Source organism: Heteronotia binoei, chromosome 10, assembly GCF_032191835.1.
Source record: "Heteronotia binoei isolate CCM8104 ecotype False Entrance Well chromosome 10, APGP_CSIRO_Hbin_v1, whole genome shotgun sequence".
NCBI classification, from domain to species: domain Eukaryota; kingdom Metazoa; phylum Chordata; class Lepidosauria; order Squamata; family Gekkonidae; genus Heteronotia; species Heteronotia binoei.
Window position 1 is genome coordinate 65,461,583 of NC_083232.1, and position 21,302 is coordinate 65,482,884.

At 40.7% G+C, this 21,302-nt stretch overlaps 1 protein-coding gene across 1 annotated transcript in view; it reads right to left on the reverse strand.

Annotated features, from left to right (window-relative positions):
• Positions 1 to 21,302, reverse strand: part of NEK10 (NIMA related kinase 10) — a 117,137-nt gene that overhangs the window by 54,280 nt on the left and 41,555 nt on the right. The window contains exon 22 of the mRNA XM_060248807.1: positions 18,684 to 18,759. Within this exon, the coding sequence (XP_060104790.1) occupies positions 18,684 to 18,759 (76 nt within the window). The remainder of the gene's footprint in view (positions 1 to 18,683; positions 18,760 to 21,302) is intronic.

Genomic DNA, 21,302 nt, shown 5'->3' on the forward strand with positions numbered 1-21,302 from the left:
TTGCACTTGACCACATTGAACCTCATCTGCCACGTTGACGCCCACTCACCCAGCCTCAACAGATCCCTTTGGAGTGCCTCACAATCCTCTCTGGTTCTCACCACCCTGAACAATTTAGTGTCATCTGCAAACTTGGCCATTTCACTGCTCACTCCCAACTCCAAATCATTTATGAACAAGTTAGAGCATGGGACCCAATACTAGCCCTGCAGCACCCCACTGCTTACCATCCTCCACTGTGAAGACTGCCCATTTATACTCACTCTCTGCTTCCTATTAATTAGCCAGTTTTTGATCCACAAGAGGACCTGTCCTTTTACTCCATGACTCTCAAGCTTTCTAAGGAGCCTTTGATGAGGAACTTTATCAAAAGCTTTCTGGAAGTCAAGGCAAACAACATCTATTGGGTCTCCTTTGCCCACATTTGTTCACCCCCTCAAAGAAATGCAACAGGTTAGTGAGGCAAGATCTTCCTTTACTGAACCCATGCTAAGTCTTCCTCAATAACTCGTCTTCATCAATGTGCCTACTCATTCTGTCCTTGATAATGGTTTCTACCAACTTTCCCGGTATTTAAGTCAGACTGACTGGCCTGGAATTTCCCGGATCTCCTCTGGAACCCTTTTTAAAGATGGGGGTGACATTTGCTACCTTCCAGTCCTCAGGAATGGAGGCAGATTTCAATGAAAGATTACTAATTTTTTTCAGGAGATCCACAAGTTTAACTTTGAGTTCTTTCAAAATTCTTGGATGTATGCCATCTGGACCTGGTGACTTATTAGTTTTTAATTCGTCAATCAGTTGTAGGACCTCCTCCCTTGTCACCTCAATCTGACTCAGGCTTTCAACACCCCTTCCAAAATAAGTGGTTCTGGAGCGGGCAAAAACTTCTCTTCCACGGTGAAGACGGAGGCAAAAAATGCATTCAGCTTCTCAGCCATTTCCCTTTATTCCTTCAGTAATCCTTTTACCCCTTGGTCGTCCAAGGGCCCCACTGCCTCCCTGGCTGGTTTCCTGCTTCTAATATATTTGAAGAAATTTTTATTGTTGGTCTTTATGTTTTTTGCAATATGCTCCTCGTAGTCCCTTTTTGCCTGCCTGATCACAGTCTTGCAACTGATTTGCCACAACCTGTGTTCCCTTTTATTAATTTCACTTGGACTAGCTTTCCACCGCTTAAAGGAGTCCTTCTCACCTTTTACAGCTTCCATTACTTTGTTTGTTAACCATGCAGGCCTTTTCTTATACCTCGTTGTACCTTTCCTAACTTGTGGTATATATTTTATCTGAGCTCCTAGGATTGTACTTTTAAATAGCCTCCAAGCTTCCCCAAGGGTTTTTACTGTATTTACCTTTCCTTTCAGTTTCCTCTTCACATGCCTCCTCATCTCAGAGAATTTACCCCTTTTAAAGTTAAACGTGGTTGTGCCGGTCTTTTGGGGAAACTATTTATACAAACGGTGAAATCAATAACGTTATGGTCACTGCTCCCAAGCGGTGTGATCACTTTTACATCTCTCACCAAGTGGGCATTACTTATGACCAAATCCCGGATCACCCCACCCCTGGTAGGTTCTGAGACCATCTGCTCCATAGCACAGTCATTGAGAGCATCAAGAAACTCAATCTCTTTCTCTCGACCAGAACACATATTGACCCAATCAATCTGCAGGTAGTTAAAATCACCTATTACGACACAGTTTTTACGTTTAGCCGCTATCTTTAATCCTTCCATCATATTATAATCGTCCTCTATCTTTTGATTTGGTGGGCAATAACCAACTCCCATAGTTAAATTTCCTTTTGGGCCCTCTATTTCAACCCAAAGCATTTCTAGAAGGGAATCTAATTCTCTTACCTCAGTCCTGCTGGACCGTATACCCTCTCTGACATACAGAGCCACCCCACCTCCAACCCTTCCCTCCCTATCCTTCCGATATAACTTATATCCAGGAATCACCGTGTCCCACTGATTCTCCTCATTCCACCAAGTTTCTGAAATCCCCTCAATGTCTATGTTTTCTCCCAACGCTAAACATTCCAACTCACCAATTTTACTTCGAAGACTTCTAGCATTTGTGTACAAACATCTATAATTTCCCAGGACAGCTAGGCCCTCCACCTTCCTCCTGCCGCCTCGAGACTCTGGCAGGCAGTCCATTCTGTTTGTCACCATCTCAGTGGACAACTCTGATCCATTATCCGGTAGAAAAGTATCAGCTAACCCTTAATCTCTTTGAGATGAGTCTTCCCAAACCAGAGACATTTCATCTCCTGTCGGCTTTCCCCCAAGATTTAGTTTAAAAACTGCTCTGCCACCTTTTTGATTTTAAGCGCCAGCAGCCTGGTTCTATCTGGGGACAAGTGGAGACCGTCTCTCTTGTACAGCTCCCGCTTGTACAAGCATCCCAGTGCCTAACAAACTTAAACCCTTCCGCCTTACACCATCGTCTCATCCACACATTGAGACTTTTAATTTGTGCCTGTCTCTCCTGCCCTGCACATGGAATAGGTAGCACTTGGAGGTCCTGGCCTTAAGTCTCCTGCCTAGCAGCCTAAATTTTTCCTCCAGGACCTCACGACTGCATTTCCTCACATCGTTGGTGCCAACATGCACCATGACCACTGGCTCATCCCCAACACTGTCTATCAGCCTATCTACTACACGCGTAAAGTCCGCTACCTTCACACCAGGCAGGCAAGTCACCATATGGTCAGTAGGCGGTTTTGCCACCCAGCTGTCTACTTGCCTAAGGATCGAATCACCAACTACCAAGACCCCTCCTCTCTCCCCGCCCAGGGATGGTTCCTTGGTGCGAAAGGATTCCTGCTCACCAACTGAAGAAAAGGTCCCTTCTGAGGGCACATTCCCCTTATCTGCAGCATGATGCCCTGTTTCCTCTTGACCCTCATGTTTCCTGGCAGCAACGGGGCTGCCACGTTCAGAGCAGGGCTCATCTAGTACGCCCCCGACAGTCTTCCCCAAGTGACAGCCTGCTTCTCCAGCCTCTGCTTCTCCAGGTGAGTCACCTTGGCCTCAAGGGTACGAACTCGTTCCCTGAGGACCAGGAGCTCCTTGCATCAAGCACACACCCAAGACTTCTGTCCCGTGGGCAGACAGTCATACATGTGGCACTCAGTGCAAAATACTGGAAAGCCCCCACCCCCCTGCGGGCATTCTACCTTCATGATAGCTTTTTTCAAAAATATACAGTCCCCTTTAAATCCTGTTTGTTTATGGGGCTCCCCTTCTGGAGGATCAACTTACCTTATTGGGAGCACAAGGAAATTAGGGATCTGGGTTCTTGGTCCTTACAGAGCCCCCAGGCCAAGAGCCATAGGCTAAGAGCCCTTTAGCTCTCGCCCTTTGGCAAGGCGCAGCTTAAAATGCAAAGAGGGTGGGGAACACAGCCACTTCTAGTCAAGCAGCACCTTCAATCACCTTCACCTTCAGCCCACTCAACCAAACAAACAGCAGTTCCCCAGCAACCACAACTCAGAATTTTCAGCAGTCACCAAACTCAGGAATTCTCAGCAACTTACCCAGCTGTCTCAGCTTATCTCAGAGTGCTCTGCTCTCTCTCAGACCTCTCTGAAGTGTGCTCAGCCTTTGGCAAGGCGCAGCTTAACAATGCAAAGAGGGTGGGGAACACAGCCACTCCTAATCAATCAGCACCTTCAATCACCTTCACCTTCAGCCCACTCAACCAAACAGCAGTTCCCCAGCAACCACAACTCAGAATTTTCAGCAGTCACCAAACTCAGGATTCTCAGCAACTTCCCCACCTGTCTCAGCTTATCTCAGAGTGCTCTGCTCTCTCTCAGACCTCTCTGAAGTGTGAAAACTATACATTCTTGTTGAAAACTATACATTGTTGGAAACTATCAGCTGCCTTTTCAATAGTTGCTCAAAACAACATGCAAATCTACAACCACACACAAAACCAGAAACTACTTTTCAAATATACAAATAGGCAAAGAAATCCAGAAACTACAGCAGGTAAGAATCAGAGGAAGGAGATTACTTTCAACAGATGCTGAATGGCATATGAAATAAGGTCAATAGGGTAAATGTTCCCTAAAGGGTGCTACTAAAGAGAGACCCTGCATTTAGAAGTAACTAAATTTATATCAGGCATGGATGGAACCCAAGAGAAACCATTTGCTACCAATTTCAAAAGAATACAGTGATGTGTATAAAAGAAAGAAAAGACTCTCTGAAGTATGATGGTTCCAAGGGATTTTAGAAGGACCTAGAAGTACAGATACTAAGAATTTGCTCTCATAACATTTGCCAGCCAGCCAAACATGCTATCTTCAAATGCCATAATCATATGTGAACTAACTCAAGATCTCTTTGGCTCAGCATTATAAATACTCAAGCATCTGTCAAACAGGTTTTTAATAGCACAACAGCTGTGCTTGCTAACTTCTCTTTATGACCTACACATTAGGTGAGGTTACTTGTGCTTCTTTAGAGCAGGTTTCCCCAATGTGGCACCCAGCAGCACTTGCTAAGCTTTTCAGAAAGTGGGTGTTGCCTTTGTAAGTCTGGGCTTGTTACTGGTTGCCCTCATTCAAATGAAAGGGTTTTCCATATCTGCAGTAGCAGTCAAAAGCAGTGCCTGGAGGATCAGGAAAATTGGTAAGTAGGGATGGGCACAGACTGGAAAAAAAATTGAGGTCCGTGGTTCATGAATTTCTCCTACTACAAGCTTCCGCAGACTTTTTTTTTTCCAGTTTACAAACCAGTTTGTGGTTTGTGAGGTCAATGGGGACACAGAAGATGACTCAGCCCACTTCCAGGTAATGTCACCCATGTGGTACGACACCAGTGAGCTCAGGAGGCACTTAGTGTGAGGCCACTGAGCTCAATGGCATCATGCCACAACAGCGGGATCTGGAAGTGGATTCAGGAGGCATTTAAATGCCTTCTGAGCTCACTCCACATGGACCACCCCAATGGACCAAATGGATCATCTAAAAAAACCCCCTACAGTCTGTGAATGGTCTGTCAAAACAGTAAATGCATGAACTGGGCAAATGGACCATGATCTGGGCCCTGGTTCACGGCAAATTTTGGTCTGTGAACTGTTTCAAGCCCATAGCTACTGGTAAGAACCCATCCTCTCCTTAGTCAGTGAATGGATCTATTCCCTCTTCAAGTTTTCTTTCTTTCTATGCCCCAGTCTTTCTGCTTGGCCTTTCCATTTATTTTTAGTTCCCTTATCTTCTTTGAGAAACAGGCTTTTGGGAATGTTTTTAAAAACAGCCACACCATTAAAATAAAAGGCTTATTGATATGGGAAGCCAGGAAGCATTTTAATTTATATGGCATGAATGTCACTAAGAATGTCACCAAGAATGTTTGGCAGTCAGAGCAGGGAGAGTTCTGACACTGACAGGCCAATGGTCTTATTCAGTATAAGGCTGCTTCATGGAATAAAATGAGACAGAAGGGGTTAGAGTGATAGCACTGAATTTTTTTATCTGACTGTTGCCATGAGTTTCTTTTCTAAAGCTTTGATTGGAGCTCAGATTCCAGGGAACTGGGCTGTTTGTTATATGATGGGAGATGTGTTCAGCAGTAGAAGCCCACCCCATGCTCCTCCTCCAGACTTTAACCAATGGGTTAAATGGCGGGGAGCATGGGAGCTCTCTTTGCCATCTCTCTGCCTGGTGGAAAGAAGGCAAAGGTGGGCGATCTGCCTTTCCCCCACCTGGGAAAGGGGGGGTGGGAAGCCCGGGAACTGCCTTTGCCATCTCCCCGCCTGGTGGGGAGACAGCAAAGGCAGGTGATCTGCCTCCCCCACCATTTAGGAAAGGGAAGGTCCCCTGTGCAAGCACCAGTTTTTGACTCTGGGGTGACGCTGCTTTCACAACGTATTCACGGCAGACCTTTTACAGGGTGGTTTGCCGTTGCCTTCCCTGGTCATTACAGTTTCTCCCCCAGCAATCTAGGCACTCATTTTACCAACCTCAGAAAGTTGGAATGCTGAGTCAACAATTGCTGGCGCAATGATATCATTTGGAGTGAGCTCTCGCAGGGAAGAGGATGTGCGCTTGCAACAAGTTGGCTATGATGGAGTGTTCCAACATAGAAAGTACGTACGGATTTAATGCACTATCAAAAATGTCCGCATCCCAGTCGCAGCAGTGTGGGACACGAATGAGCCAATAACCATTGCCAGATGCTGATGTTTGGACAACCGCATAAAATTTGACATGCATCCAGCTTTCATCCATGCCCATCTCATCAGTTTATGTGCGTCTGACCTCAGCCTTGGAGTTGCTTCTGGCTGTCCTTCATTCCCCCCTCCCATTTAAAACATACAGCACATGAATGCAGGTTTAAATGCACTTCCTTTTAGCATACAGAACTTGAAAACGATTTGATCAAACGATTTGTTCACTTGTAGAAAATGGTGGCTTCAGAGGGTCAACTTTATGGAATTATACCCCTTTAAGGTCCCTCCTCCTTCCCATGCTCCACCTGCAAATCTCCAGGAATTTCTCAACTCAATGTTGGCAACCCTTGTTTTAGCTCTGTCCATGTGCATCCTATGACAAAAATTGTGTGACATGTTGATATTTTAACTATTTTCCCATTGGGTGACTTAGGTCATTGTTATATGTCAGCAAACATCACATTCTGCTTTACAAGAAAACTGCAATGGTTACAGGATCAGCAGCATTATGTGTTCATACACATGAACTGGTTTCATGTTCAAGATTATCACTGAAATTTTAAGTGATGCACAAACATATCTGTGTGTCACTATCAACAGTAGCATTCTAGTATCTCTCACAGTAAATTGTTTTTGTCAGACACAACAGTCATATATACATAAACAGCCACATATATCTTTAGCTTCATCAGGGGAGGGGTGGGGGGAGAAGAGAGCTCCACTGCCATGACAAACAAAAAGCCAGGGTGGGCTGGTTCTAGCCAGTGGGTTGTAGGTTTGACACCCCTGACATAGAAGTTAGAGATGTACAATAATCAGACCAGTAGAGAATCAATGGAAAACCAATTTTCTTCTAAGTTTTATAGGTCATTGTTGCCAAATGCATGCATTTCCTTGAGTTCATAAAAATGCATATTACGAAACAGGACAAACTCTATGCCAAAGGATAAATGGACACAAATCTGACATCAGGAATCACAAGACAGAAACCTGTAGGAGAATATTTTAACCTCCCAGAACATTCAATGGGTGACCTCAAAACAGCTGTTTTATTGCAAAGGAACTTCAGGAACAGAATGGAAAGGGAAACTGACTAATTATTATGACACTCGAATCAAACAACCCCCCCCCCCCAGGACTTAACAGGGATACTGGTTTCTTAACTCATTACATATGCTAAACTCATTCTCACCAGGGAGAGAGGAAAATGCTGTAAGCTGCTTTGGTCCCCCCACCCCCCACCCCTGGTGTGAAGAAAGACTGTGGTTTTCCTAGGTAGATGCTGCAGGGAGGGGGGAGATGAAGGAGCGTTTAAGTTAAAGGGAAGAAGACAGCAGATAAAGGGAAGAAGATATAGGGTTGCCAACTCCAGATTAGGAAATTTCTGGAGGTTTAAGGGGTGAAGCCCTTCTTGTGATGCCTGGAGACAGTGGGGTTTGAGGAGGGTTGGGACTTCAGACAGGTACAATGACATTCACTTCACCCCTCCAAATCAACCATTTCTTCCTGGGGCACCACTGTTGCCAATCTCCAGGTGAGTACTGGAGATTACTCAGCTGCTCTCCAGATTGGCAGAGACCACTTCCCCTGGTGAAAATGGCTGCTTTGCAGGGTAGACCCTGTGTCATTATACTCTGCTTAGGTCACTTCCCTCCTCCTTTGCTCCACATGGTGATTTTGGACCAGTCACAGACTTTCAGCCTAACCTACTTCACAGGGTTGTTGTGCAGATCAAAAGGGAGAAAGGAGAATGATGTAAGCTGCTTTGGTCCACACTGTGGAGAAAGACTGCACTTTTCCTAAGTAGAATCTGCAGGGAGGGGGGAGGAGATGGAAAGCTGAAGTCAGATCAATTCCCCTACAGAAAACAGCTGTCCTGGGTGGATGGGAAGACAGCAAGGGGGGCACTCACCCAGAGCTTCTTTCTAGAGCCCACTGTATTCTTCCTCACAACAGGCCTAGTGTCTACTACATTATTAAACATTTTACTTAATACAATTGTCTCATTTATCCACATTCTCTTGTCCTCCTTCTAAGTTCCCAGTTCATCAACTCAGGGGGGGGGGAGCGGGGGAAGCATGGACTCCAATGGAGTTGGACGTGTGAGAGCCGAGCTCCCTTCCTGATTACCCTTTTCATATCATTGAACACAGGTTTTTAAAAGTATTTTTGGCATATTCTTAGCATTTTAAATTATGGGTAAATCAAATGAGCAGAAAGCTAAACTTTCAAATGTGGGCGCGTCTTCTATGAAGAAATTTCTTCAGCCCACAGCTCCGGCAGCCCTGAATGTTTCCGCTTCTACTTCAGGTCTCATGATGACTACGGCTAATCCGCTGCCGCCGCGCGATTTACTTACAGTGCAGGATTTTCATTCAGTTATTGCTGCTTTTAAAGAGAAGATTTTTGAACATATTCGTGTTTCCTTGAGCTCAGTAACGGATGGAAGCTTTTCAGATCTCCATGCAAGATGTCTCTAAATCTGCCGAAGCAGCGTATGAAACAAGTATGTGAATAAAGAGGGCGTTCATAGTTTGAAATCTCATGAGAAATGGGCTACCGAACGGATTCTTCAGTTAGAAAACAAGGTCAGAGAAAGTGATATAAAATGTCGTGGGTTTGATCTGAAGGAGGAAGGAGATACTCTACTTGCTATGTTTTTAGAAAACTGGCTCTTAAAAGGTGATTCCCTCTGAAGATATGGCTCCTCTTCCAATTATTTGTGCCTATTCTGTGGGAGTTTACTCAACAGCACGCCCTAATGGCCTTAGAGATATGATTTTGATGCTTTCTAATGTGAAACTGAGAAACAAGATTTTAGCTTTGTCTCGGGAGAAAGGAGGTTTATTATATAATACAAAGGTAATCCAGATTTTTTCAGATCTAGCAGCAGAGGCTTTGAATAACCATCGTCTTTTGAAACCCATTGCTTGTAAACTGGCAGAGGCAAATATTCGTTATAGTTGGTCCCCATTTGGAAAATTACAAGTTCAGCATAAAGGGAACTCATGGTCTGTGGAGGACATTGATGCAGGGTTACAATTGCTGCATTTGTTGGAATTGGAAGTTCCCATGGAGCTTGGGAATAAGTCTAACAAGCAGAAGCGTGATTTTACTTCTCCTTTTAAATCCAGCAAGCAAACAGTTCCGGATGTTAGAGGAGAGAGACTTTGAAAAGCTACATTGTAACTCACAATGTACATGTTAGTGTATAATGTAACCTGTTCTGTTGCTTGGTGCAATTTATGTGTTAGTGCCTGTGTTCAATTATATTTTTTGCTTATGCCATGCCTTCACTCCCTATGGTTTCTAGGGGGGAGGTAAGGGTATGGGGGTTTGTGGGACCCTTGGTTTTCTTGTCTCCTGACAGGGTGGGGCTCATGGCTAAAAGGCTTTCACAGCTTTTCCATTTGGGGGTGGTGTTTGGGTTTTTTATTTTTGGGGGTGGTGGATACTAGGAGGAGGGTGGGAAAGCCACGACTTGGTTAAAGTTTTTATGGGTTTTTAATCATTAAGCAACTGTTTCATGCGTGTTATATTTATGGTTGTATTCCTGCGTTTCGGTCATTTTTAAGGGGGGAGGGGGGAGGGGGGTGGTAGGGGGTTTCAAAGTTTTACATTATATATTGTTTTTTATTTCATGGCTGTTGTTAAGTTATATTTGATAGTTTTAATATTTAAATTCATGAAGGCGATCCTTTTGGATCTTGCGTGTTCTTGTAGCTCACTGCCTTTTGGTGTACAGGTAAATAGTGAAGGTTTTAAGGGCACGTTCTTCATTTCAGGGTTTCTAATGGGTGTTATTTATTTATCTTGCTGCAGTTTGCACTTAACTGTTATTGTTCTAATATCAATTGCTAAGATATTTGTGCTGTTTTTAATTGTGAGTCATAGCTTTTTCTGTTTACTAGTGGTCTTTTCAAATGCTAATGGTTTTATGAATTTTTTCTGATGCTACTGTTTTTGCTATCTGTATAATGAATTGTATTCACTTTTGATGCTGCACTTTACCATTCCTACGGGGCCTTTGAAATATATTACTTGTGGGGTTGATTTTTACTTTGGTGGGAGATGCTTCTCTTTGTGTACGAACCTTTCTGTTTGTTTACTTTTTGTTTATCCTCTTACCTTATCTCATGGCTTCTGTCTTACAATGGCTAATCTAAAGGTGATTACTATAAATTGTAGGGGCTTACAAAACAAAATTAAATCCAAACATATTCATAATTATCTGAAGCATCTTAAAGCTGATATTATATTCCTCCAGGAGGCACACTTAAAGAATAACGTCAATTTTCTCTTTAAATCTAAATTCTTTCCTCACTGTTTTACTGCCCTGGGCTCTTCCAAGGCTAGGGGGGTGGCGATCCTTCTTTCTGCCTTGGTCCAGTTTTCATTCATAAATGTAGAGCAAGATTCTCAGGGTCGCTATGTTCTCATCAATGGCACTTTAAATGGCACTGCAGTCATTTTAGTTTCAGCATATGCGCCTAATGTGGGTCAAATTAGTTTTGTCAATGATTTGTTTATTAAATTACAGGATTTTCATACTGGATCGGTTATCTTAGGTGCAACCTGAATTATTTAATGGATCTAAATGCTGATAGGAAAATTGCCTGGCCTAAGCGGCGTAAATCCAATCTATCTTGTCCTAATTATACTAGCCTTAAAAATTTAGTGCAAAAATTAGACCTAATTGATGTGTGGCGTTATCTTCATCCTGAGGGGCAGGATTTTACTTATTTTTCAAATCAATTTCAGACACATATAAGAATTGATTATCTTTTTTTTTCACAGTCCCTTTGTAACAATTTACTAGATGCTAATATTGATCCGAGATGTTGGTCGGACCATGCTGCTGTTCTCTGTACTCTTAAAGAGAATGTTCCCAAGGATAAAAGTTTCACCTGGAGGTTTGATAACTTGTTGCAAGATGAAAACATTGTTAAGCAGCTAGAAAATCTTACTCGTGGATTTTTTATAAATAACATCTCCAGTGAGGTCAGCATCCCAGTCATTTGGGATATGTAAAAAGTAGTACTCCAGGGGCATTGTATATCAATTGCTTCTGCTTGTCGCAAGAAGTGGGACAAAGTGTGTTCTGAACTGATTGGTAATATAAGAAAATTAGAAGCACAGCATAAAGCAATGTGTTCAAACAAGGTATATAAATTACTTTTAATTGAAAGAAGGAAATTGGAGGCTCTTGAAGTTCACAAAATAAAAAGGAATCTTCTTTACCTAAAACAGGCATGGTAGTATGCTGGTCCAAAATCTTCCCATCTTCTGGCTTGGAAAGCCAAACAGCGTGAAATGAATTTTGGAGTGAAAGGGCTTAAGGACTCTTCTGGAATTTTATGCACGTCCTCTAAGCAAATTGTAAATATTTTTTAAAAAAAATTTATTCTAATCTTTATAAATCAGCTTTTCCTCTCATTGATTCTATTGATGGTTTTCTTCAATCAATTCCTTCCCTTAAATGTATTTCTGATTCTCATTGTTCTTTTTTAGAAAAACCTATTGAGGAGCAAGAACTTTTATCGGCAATTAAAGAAATGAAATCAAATAAATCCCCTGGGGTGGATGGTTTTTCCTCTGATTTTTACAAATGTTTTCAATCTTCTCTATTCCCTTATTTGCTTGACACTTTTAATTATGCTTTGGAGACAGGTCATCTTCCAAAATCGTGGTCCTTGGCTAAAGTCATTGTTATATCCAAGCCAGATAGGGATCCGACTGACCCGAAAGCATAGCGTCCGATTTCATTAATGAATCCTGATTACAAGGTATTTACTAATATTTTCACCCAGAGGCTTAACAGGATTCATACTGTCTTGTGACATGACTGACAATATCCAAAAATTTGTTAGCACTATTTCGTACAGTCATGAGCATAAGTTACCTAATGTGTGTGCGTTGGCTTTAAATATAGAGAAAGCATTTGATATTGTAGAGCCTTCTTATCTGCAAGCTTTATTACGAGCAATGAGATTTGGTCCTAAATTTTGCTCTGTCTGACAAGCGTTATATTTATCTCCCTGTGCTTTTCTCCATGTTAATGCCCTCAATTCACCTGTTAGGGATGAACAGGTTATATCCCTTTCCAGGGGTACACGCCAAGGTTGCCCCTTGTCACCTCTGCTCTTCGCACTCACAATAGAGCCACTATCAGTTCTAATTAGAAATGATAATTGATTAAAGGTATTCCCGTAGGGCGTTCCAGTATAAAAATTAGTCAATTTGCAGATGACATGGTTCTTTTTATTTTAGATCTAATAGCTTCTCTCCCCAAAATTCATTCGCACCTTGAGTCCTTTGGTAGTGTAACAGGATTTCGAATCAATCAAAATAAATCTGCTCCTTATCCTATAAATCTGGATCCTGATGTTTCTTCATTCATTAAAAGGAAATATCATTATTATTGGGTGAATACTAAGTGGAAGTATTTATGTATTTTTATTCCACTTTCAATGTCTGACATTAAAATTCAATCATAAGGAGCTTTCAAAAACTATTTCTGACCTTGATGTGCACTGGTTGACTAAACACTTGTCACTTTTGGAAAGAGTTTTAATTGTTAAAATGATTCTCTTGCCCAAAATAATGTTTTATTTTCATGCTCTTCCTATTGATCTCCCCTTTTCTCTTTTGAGAAAATGGCAGAAAGATATTAACAATTTTATTTGGCAAAATAAAAAAAAAAAACGTATGTTTTTCTACTTTATGTTTATTCAATCAGGCAGGTGGTCTGGCAGTTTCTGATGTTCAGAGGTATTATGAAGCCATTGTGTTAACCAATGTAATTAAGTTCTATCGATCCTCCTATGTTGCTGAATGGAAGACGATAGAAAACTTATGTCTGTTGCACTATAGTTTTAGGGAAGCTCTTTGGAACAGTCATCGTAGATGTTTTACGTCTTCCTGTAACCCTTTTTTAAAAGCTTTATTTAGGGTATGGAATAGATGCTCAGCTAGGATTGCGCCTCCTTCATTACTAGTGGAGTTTACAAATTACTCGCTTTTTATACCAGGTACTATCGTCAATTCATTTAGTATCTGGCGTAAATCTAATCTCACCTGATTTTTTGACATTCTGTCACATGGACATCTAAAGCCTAAGATCTCACTTGATCGTATTTCCACTGCCACTTTGCTGTGGATGGAATACTTACAAGTGCAAAGCTTCTTAGCCCATTATTTCTTTAAGCCAGCATTGAGAGCAAAGTTTTCAGACTTTGAACACCTTTTGTGTACTGAGGACAATCAGATCAAAGGTCTGATCTCAAAAATTTTTAATTTGCTTCCTAATAGGGACTATTATACTAATTCATCTTGTAGGAATGCATGGCAATCAGAATTATCTTGTAGTTTTGATGATACAGGTTGGCTCAGCATTTGGCAATCCCCTTCTCTTAAATCGAGATCAATGAATATTAAAGTACAGGGATATAAAATGTTAGCTAGGTGGTACCTAACACTGGTACATCTCATCTTTTCCCATCTAGTTCCCCCCTCTGTTGGAAGGTGTGTGGCAATTGTGGCATGTACCTTCACTGCTGGTGGCCGTGTCCATTGATTAGGCCTTTTTGGTCTTTAATTCAGTCAAAGGTTTTATTGTTAACAGGCATTGTAATACCATCTGACCCTAAGGTTATCCTTTTAAACATTTGGGGGGGGGGTTCCTAATTTCTAAGTCACAAAGAGAATTTATTTCCCTATTATTCACTGCCACCAAATATGCTATGGCTTTAACTTGGAAAAAACCTGAGTCTCCCTCTATCCAAACTTGGGCTTCTAAACTTTGGGAATATTTTATTTTAGATAAATTAGTTACTTTTCAATCCCATTGTGGGTCTAAGTCTTCTCCTTCTATGTTGCATAAATGGGACCTTTTTTGGAAAGGAATTTTGGCTCCTGCCTTCACACTTCAACATTACCACAAGATGAATATCTTGCTTAATAACCTTGCATTGATTGTTTTCATAAATGAAGCCTTGAATCTTATGTATGTATCTATATATGTGCGTGTATTGTATTGTAGTTTATTGTAACTGGTCGTCATTAATTCATCTATTTAGTTAAGATTTGCAAAGTACCTTAGGTAGTGGAGTGCAGTATTGTTATTATTAGTAATATTTTTGGTAGTATTGTGTTTATTGCAATGTTCTTTTTAGGCCTATATTCAACCTTGTAACGTGACACCCTAATCTCAGGATTGAAATCTTCTCATTGTTTCTGTTTTGCTTACCATTACTTATAGTCATTCAATTTTATATTGTACTTGCTTATGAAAGTTTCAATAAAATCTCTTTTAAAAAGTCAAAAAAAGGATTTAAGAGGAACAAAAGAAAAAAATACATATGAAAAGATGCATCACAGGATGGATTCCATCCGTTAAAACAAGAATGAAAAAACAAATGTCAGTCTTTCCTAGGTTTTATCATGGAGTCAACAAGAAAACCTATGGCTCAGAAAAAAGCCATAGGTTTATTTTTTCATGGACTGCCATTTTACTGTCCCAGGTAGTTCTAGAAATGATGCAACATCTAAATAGCCTTCCCCCCCCTTGGTTCCTTGCCCAATTTGATCCACTTACTTTTATTTCTGTCCACTCAGCCAAACTTTTCTGTAAGGTCCACCTGAGCTGATACAGACAGCTTGAAGTGCAAGAGTCAGGTTTCCTCATTATAAATAACAGTTTAAAGACTCACGTTTCAAATCTAAACCACTTGGATCTGAAATGTTAGCTACTTGCACAGGTCTGTGTCTTCAGCATAAGATTAAGTAGCACCTATGTTTTACTAATGTAGGAGAAAAATTATTGTTTTCTACTTGTATGTTTTCTGTTTGTATGCTGGTTGTTAATATAGATTAGTGTTAAAATGATACATGTAACAGAACTAATGAAATGACACAGGAAACATCTAGGCCACTAAATTAAATCAAAAGAGTTTCCAGCTCAACATTAGGAAGAACTTCCTGACCATTAGAGTGGTTCCTCAGTGGAACAGACTTCCTCAAGAGGTGGTGGACTCTCCTTCCTTGGAGGTTTTTAAACAGAGGCTAGACGGCCATCTGACAGCAGTAAAGATCCTGTGAATTTAGGGGGTTATTTTTGAGTTTCCTGCATTGTGCAGGGGGTTGGACTAGATGACCCTGGAAGTCCCTTCCAACTCTATGATTCTATAATTCTAAAACAATAGGCAAAATCTTATTTGTTTGTACTGTGGGCTCAGTGGCCTCATCCAGCCGTTGAGCTATACACTGCAGAAAGCATGGCATTTCCCAGGCCTCCTAGCAAAACAGAATTACCAGTTAGGTCATGGGGCTGCCTCCTATGAGTCGGCGCTCAGAGCAGACATTTTTCCTTGTCCAGGAAAAATGGGCAGTGTTAGCAGCTATGGGCAAGCATTAAAATGTTGTTTATTTGTAAATAAATTAAAAACAAGATGTTTTGTTTATATAGTTTAGTTCTTGTATAAAGGGAATAGTTATAATTTTAATGCCTGTGTAAATTTTGTAGGCAGTTTTCATTGCAATGTTCACTGTATGCATCATACTGTTTTGCATAGTTTTCTAATTCTGTAATCCAACTTTATTGCATTGTTTATTCTATGTATTATATATTTTATTGTACTCATTTCCAGTTTTGTAATATTGTTCTATTGCACTTTTCAGTGTATGTATTATACTATCATTTCTTCATTCTCTATTTTTAAAAATAAATAAATCTTTATTAAAAACAAAGATCTTTGACTTACAAATGCATATGAAGAGCATAAAATTATATCATTCAATAGCATTGCAAAAAATAATCCAAAGAAATACTGCATAAAATAGCATGAACAGAGAAATAATAACTAAATACGACACAACCAAATAATACACCCAGACATGCGCCTCTCAGACAACTTAACAACTAAAAATGAAGCCAATAATGATAAGTACGGTTGGAAGGAAGAATACATTGTTCTGACATAAAATTTAAAATCGGAGCCCAGATAGATCTAAACTTGATATGAGTACTTTCTGAATTCGAAAAGTTGTGGTTCACAAAGGTCGCAATTTTATGCATGATAAATTGATCCCAAACTTTATCATACCAGACTCTTAATGAAGGCAGCAAGGAAGATTTCCATACTGAAGCAATAGTAATTCTTGCTGCTGCTATAAGTATGATGGTCAACACTTTGTGTGAGACTGTATGAGAAGAATCATCCCACAAATTTAGGAGCATTAATTCTGGTGTCATTGAAAATGACTGTGAAGTGATTTTGGAGATTTGTTGAGAGAAATCATTCCAGAATTGAGAAATAGCTGGACACTCCCACCAGCAATGCAGAAATGTTCCCAGAGACCCACAATTTTTCCAACAAAGTGGACTACTATGCTGGTTTATTTGATGTAGCAGTCTGGCGGAAAGATACCATCTCGACATAGTTTTAACAATTGTTCATATGATTCTTTTAAATTATGTTATTTGCCTTGAGTCTCAGTCAGGAAAATGGATACATAAATACTTTGCATTAATTTTCTTTATTGTAGTTGTTTTACCTGTTTGGATACTTTTTCCTATTCTTTTTCTTGGTTTCAGTAGTCAATGGATTTATTTTATTCTCTATACAATTATGCTGAACTCTCAACTAACATAGCCTCCATCCAAAGAATCTCCTATCAAAAATAAGGCAGGTGTCTCCATTTTAAAGAATTAAGATTCTCACCTGCACTGTGGGCACAGAGGGGCCTTTCCCTGAATCCTCAAGCAGGAAGTAGAAGGGGGAAGGGAGAATTTATTTTTAAGCAAATGGCAGTGCACACATTAGTAGATAAACGCTTGGGACTGACAGGACAGAGAAACAGAACAATCAGAGAAAGAAAGCCAAAAGGCAGCTGAAAAGAGAAATCTGATCTGGCATTTGCCCACCTACTCAATTCCACCTCCTCTAATGGCCACACTTCCTAACAAATTCCTGCAATTTGTTGGACAAGCTGATCATCTGCATAACTACGTATATACCTAGCCAGGTATCAAAAGTGGGAACTAACTCTGATCTATCTGTAACCATGTTTATGGCTCTTCTCCATCAATGAAAGTGTCAAAGGATAGGCAAATGTGCTCGTAATGGGACAATTGTAGCACAGATAACAAAGAATGTAGAAATAACTATAATTTAATGCTTCAGAAACAGGAGGAGACTTAGTAATTCTGGGACACTGGGCAAAATCCAATAAGAGTCCCAGATTCATTATCACCCAACTGTCGCCCCCGAGTACTGAGGCCAAGCAAGGAGTGTTCCTCACACAATGAGAGGTAGGCAAATTTTGATTTAAAATATCACTTCATGTCTTAAAATAATTATTGTATTATTTACTTTGTGTATATCCTGCCTCTCTCACTGAGAATCAAGGCAGTCACAAAATTAGTATCTACAGTACATTATTGGAACCTTACATTCTCTGGACAGGGAACATCTTACCCAACAGACAACAGGAACAGCTCCCCCAGGCCCCACACTGAGGGGGCAACTGCTTATAGCCTACCCTCCCCCAAAGAAGGGGAGTGGGGAGAAGAGCAGGCTCCTGCTGCTGCTTGTACTTGCACCATCTGGGGCCTCAACATTAAGTGGGGGATGATGAGAGATTGCAAAAAATTAGCTAAGTACACTAAGTGAAATGCTCACCTCAGGTGTGTTATGATTACTGGTTTGAGTACTATACACTAACTAATGCTGACAACAAATCGTATCAGTGATATTTACACAAGCTTGCAGGTGAGCTTTATACAAGAGTTGGCAGAGCTGCACTGAAGATCCTAAAAAGCTCTTTTCTACTGAAACACAAAATATGCTAACAGAGCAATCCTAAGCAAGTCTATGAAGAACCCTTCTCAAATCTATTTAAAGGGACTTATTCCAAGTGTGGCATTCCTAGTGACAATTAGTAGGTTTTAGGGAGCACTCTGGGTGGGATCACACTGGAAATTTGGCGTGGCAGTATCCTGGCTTTGAAAAAGCCAGTGCTTTTTGATGCACACCGTGTCAATCACATGGCCCCTGCCCTGCTGCCAGGAGAGGCACAGGCCGTAAACACAAAAGAGAAGCATTCAGACAGCTCCTGAGCGTGCGGGGCAGGTGCATCATGCACCCTGGCTGTTCAGACAGCCAGGAAATGTGCCCTATATGCATTTCAGAGATTTGCTATCAGAAAGTTCCAAGTAGCTATTTAAACCAGTCCCAGTCTATCCTAAAATAATGTAAGTATGGGTGGAACTTGGGTTGGGGGACAGATGTGTGCATGTGATCACACACATTACATCCAGAGGGTAGCTAGGTCAGGCCAAATCTCTCGTGTGACCTCACCCATTGTGCAGTGTGATAGCCTCATGATAATGTCCTCACAAGCATCATTAAACCGACTTCCAATACGTTCACAAAAGGCCAATAAAATTTGAAGACAAAATGGCTCTTCCAAACTCAAGAACTAACATTGTCTTACCAGGAGTACAGAATAGTTCCAACAATTGAAGTAAGCTTGCTATTTTCTTGTTTTTGCTTTGCAAGACCAAAGTCAGCTGTAATAAAGGGGGGGGGGGGATGAAAGTTAGTTTTTCCACAGATGCTTCAAGTTTTAGTTAGTCCAAAAAATGCCAATTAGCAAAACTTACTCTCTCTGAAAATGCTGACTCATTTTTTACAGTTTAAAACAGATACCACATTATTTGACCATCTCTCCCTTTGTGTTTTTGTTCTTTTGTTTTTGCCATTGTCACAACTGACTTACATTGACCACATAGGGCTTTCCAGGCAAGAGACACTAAGAGGTGATTTGCCATTGCCTGCCTCTGCATAGCAACCTGGACTTCCTTTATGGTCTCCCATCCAATTACAAACCAGGGCTGACCCTGCTTAGCTTCTGAGATCTTGTTACCCAGCAGCATGGCCTCATGTGCCAATTGCCAATGATGAACACAGTCAGAGAGGTTCAAAGAAGCAGGCAAAACTTTACTGCACAGCAAAGGAGACCCTGAGAAGTCTGGTGTTTTCAGAACAATGCTACATACCCTGAACAGGGACATGCACAGATGTCCTTTATCTCATGACAGTTTGACTTTCCTATATGTCATTTTATGGTTAAAACAGGAACATTCACAAATATTTTCTCCATATAATCTGAAATTATAAACATTACTCTCCAATACATCAGTCTGATGAGATCAGGTCAGCCCTTGTGTTTAATGAAGTATATTTCTCCTGCTACCATGGGAAACCTTCACAGGCCAATGGAAGGAAATGGGGGAAGGCTCGCCATCATCACATATGGGTCAAAACTAGAAGTGATGCCATTGTGTTGGGTGATAATCTCAGAGTTTGGGGTGAATCCTACAGCATCAAGCTGGCATGACATCATCACTTCTTGTTCTTGGCCCCCTGCCTCTCCCATCTTATTTCAATGCGATCTATCAATCTTTAGGCAGTAGTCTGTAAGTACCAATATAATTAGCTCTTTGCTTTGCTCTAGGTCTATGCCAATAGCACGGAAAAGGAATGAAATTTTTAAATATATATCAAGATCAATTTATAAAGATTAGAATTGAGCAGATGCCAAAACTAACAACAAATTAACTATGGAAACACTTACTCAAGCAACTTTGACTCTAATCTAAGCTACATCAGCTACTGTTCTTGGCAACGGTTGAAAAGCAGTAACTCCCTGAAGCCAAATCCTAGGGTAATAGAGCAATGTGATCTCTGCAAAGGTCACATAATTTTTTTTTAAATTGTCAGCAGAATATTATGTTTCAGCTCTTACCAGAGGGCACAATAATTAAACTAAGCTGGTGTCATGGGAAGGAAAATGACAAGAGTAGCAAGATAGTTGGCTTCTCTCTTGCCTGTAGGAATTTCCTTTATCCACACTACCATTCTGCCCATCCTCATCTGAGGATTGCAGGGCAAGGATATGGCTGTTGATGCCTGTCTGCTTCCCTCTCCAGTGCCAGCATCAGCACTGCAGCCACTGAGTGAGGTATCACTTCGCAGGCACAGAAGTGCAACAGAAAAATGAACATTTGTGTGTTGCACATTCCCTACAGCAGTTTACATTTAGACTAAATTAACTGATCATTTAGTGCTGCCTCTATAGTCTGAGCTCAGACTCTATATTAAAAGTCACATGCTCACCTATGTCTACTTTCATCATAGCTTTTGCACCCATTACAATGTATCATATTTACTTTTACAAGGCAAAAACTTATACATTCTTGCTGGGAGACAGTAAAAATGAAAGCAGTTGTGAATTGTTGAACTTATTTCCAAGTATACAGGCATAGGTTTAGTATACAGCATTGGCTGTATGAGAAGGAAGAAGTAGGATCTGTACTTTAGACATCAAAAACTAAGACAAAGCTTAGGGCGGAACTGGGGATTAAAAGAGAGCTTTCTTGGTCTCTAAATACTGCTCAAAACAATGAATACTTCCATTTAGTTCAATCCAACCATGACCTACTAATTAATCCAAATACTGAACTTTTCAAAGGCCATTTTACATTAAACCATGATCGTCAATATACGTATTTAGTTTTCAAACGTCAAAATTATACTGTTTTAGATTGGAGTGTCATAATAACATAAAGGGATAGAAACTTAAGATTGGAAAATGATGGCTACTTTTTGCCCTGTTGAGAAAGCTTAGCATGTACTGGTAGAAATCCCTTCCCCAGAACACAGCACTGTCCCAAACAAAACCAGGCCTACATATGCTTGTAAAGCATGGAACTCCTAGACCACATGTGTCTCAAACTGAGGATGTAATTGGAAAAAATGTATAGTTATGGCCACAGAACACAGAACTGAAGCCAAAACTGTGTGTTGCTTTTTCTTGCTGTGTTCGTTTCATTCAGTGTTTCTTTGTTTTTGTCTGAATGTTAATTCAGAAATTGCCACCACCGTCAGTTTGAGTGGGTGAATATTTTAATACATCATAAAAATTACATGAAGGATGTTTTCAAATGTGGATTTCTTAATACTATCTGGAATTAGCCCTGTGGAAAGACCATAACCGAAGGCCATGTGGATGTCTGAAACACTTCTATTAAAAAAAATACAGATGTGATTC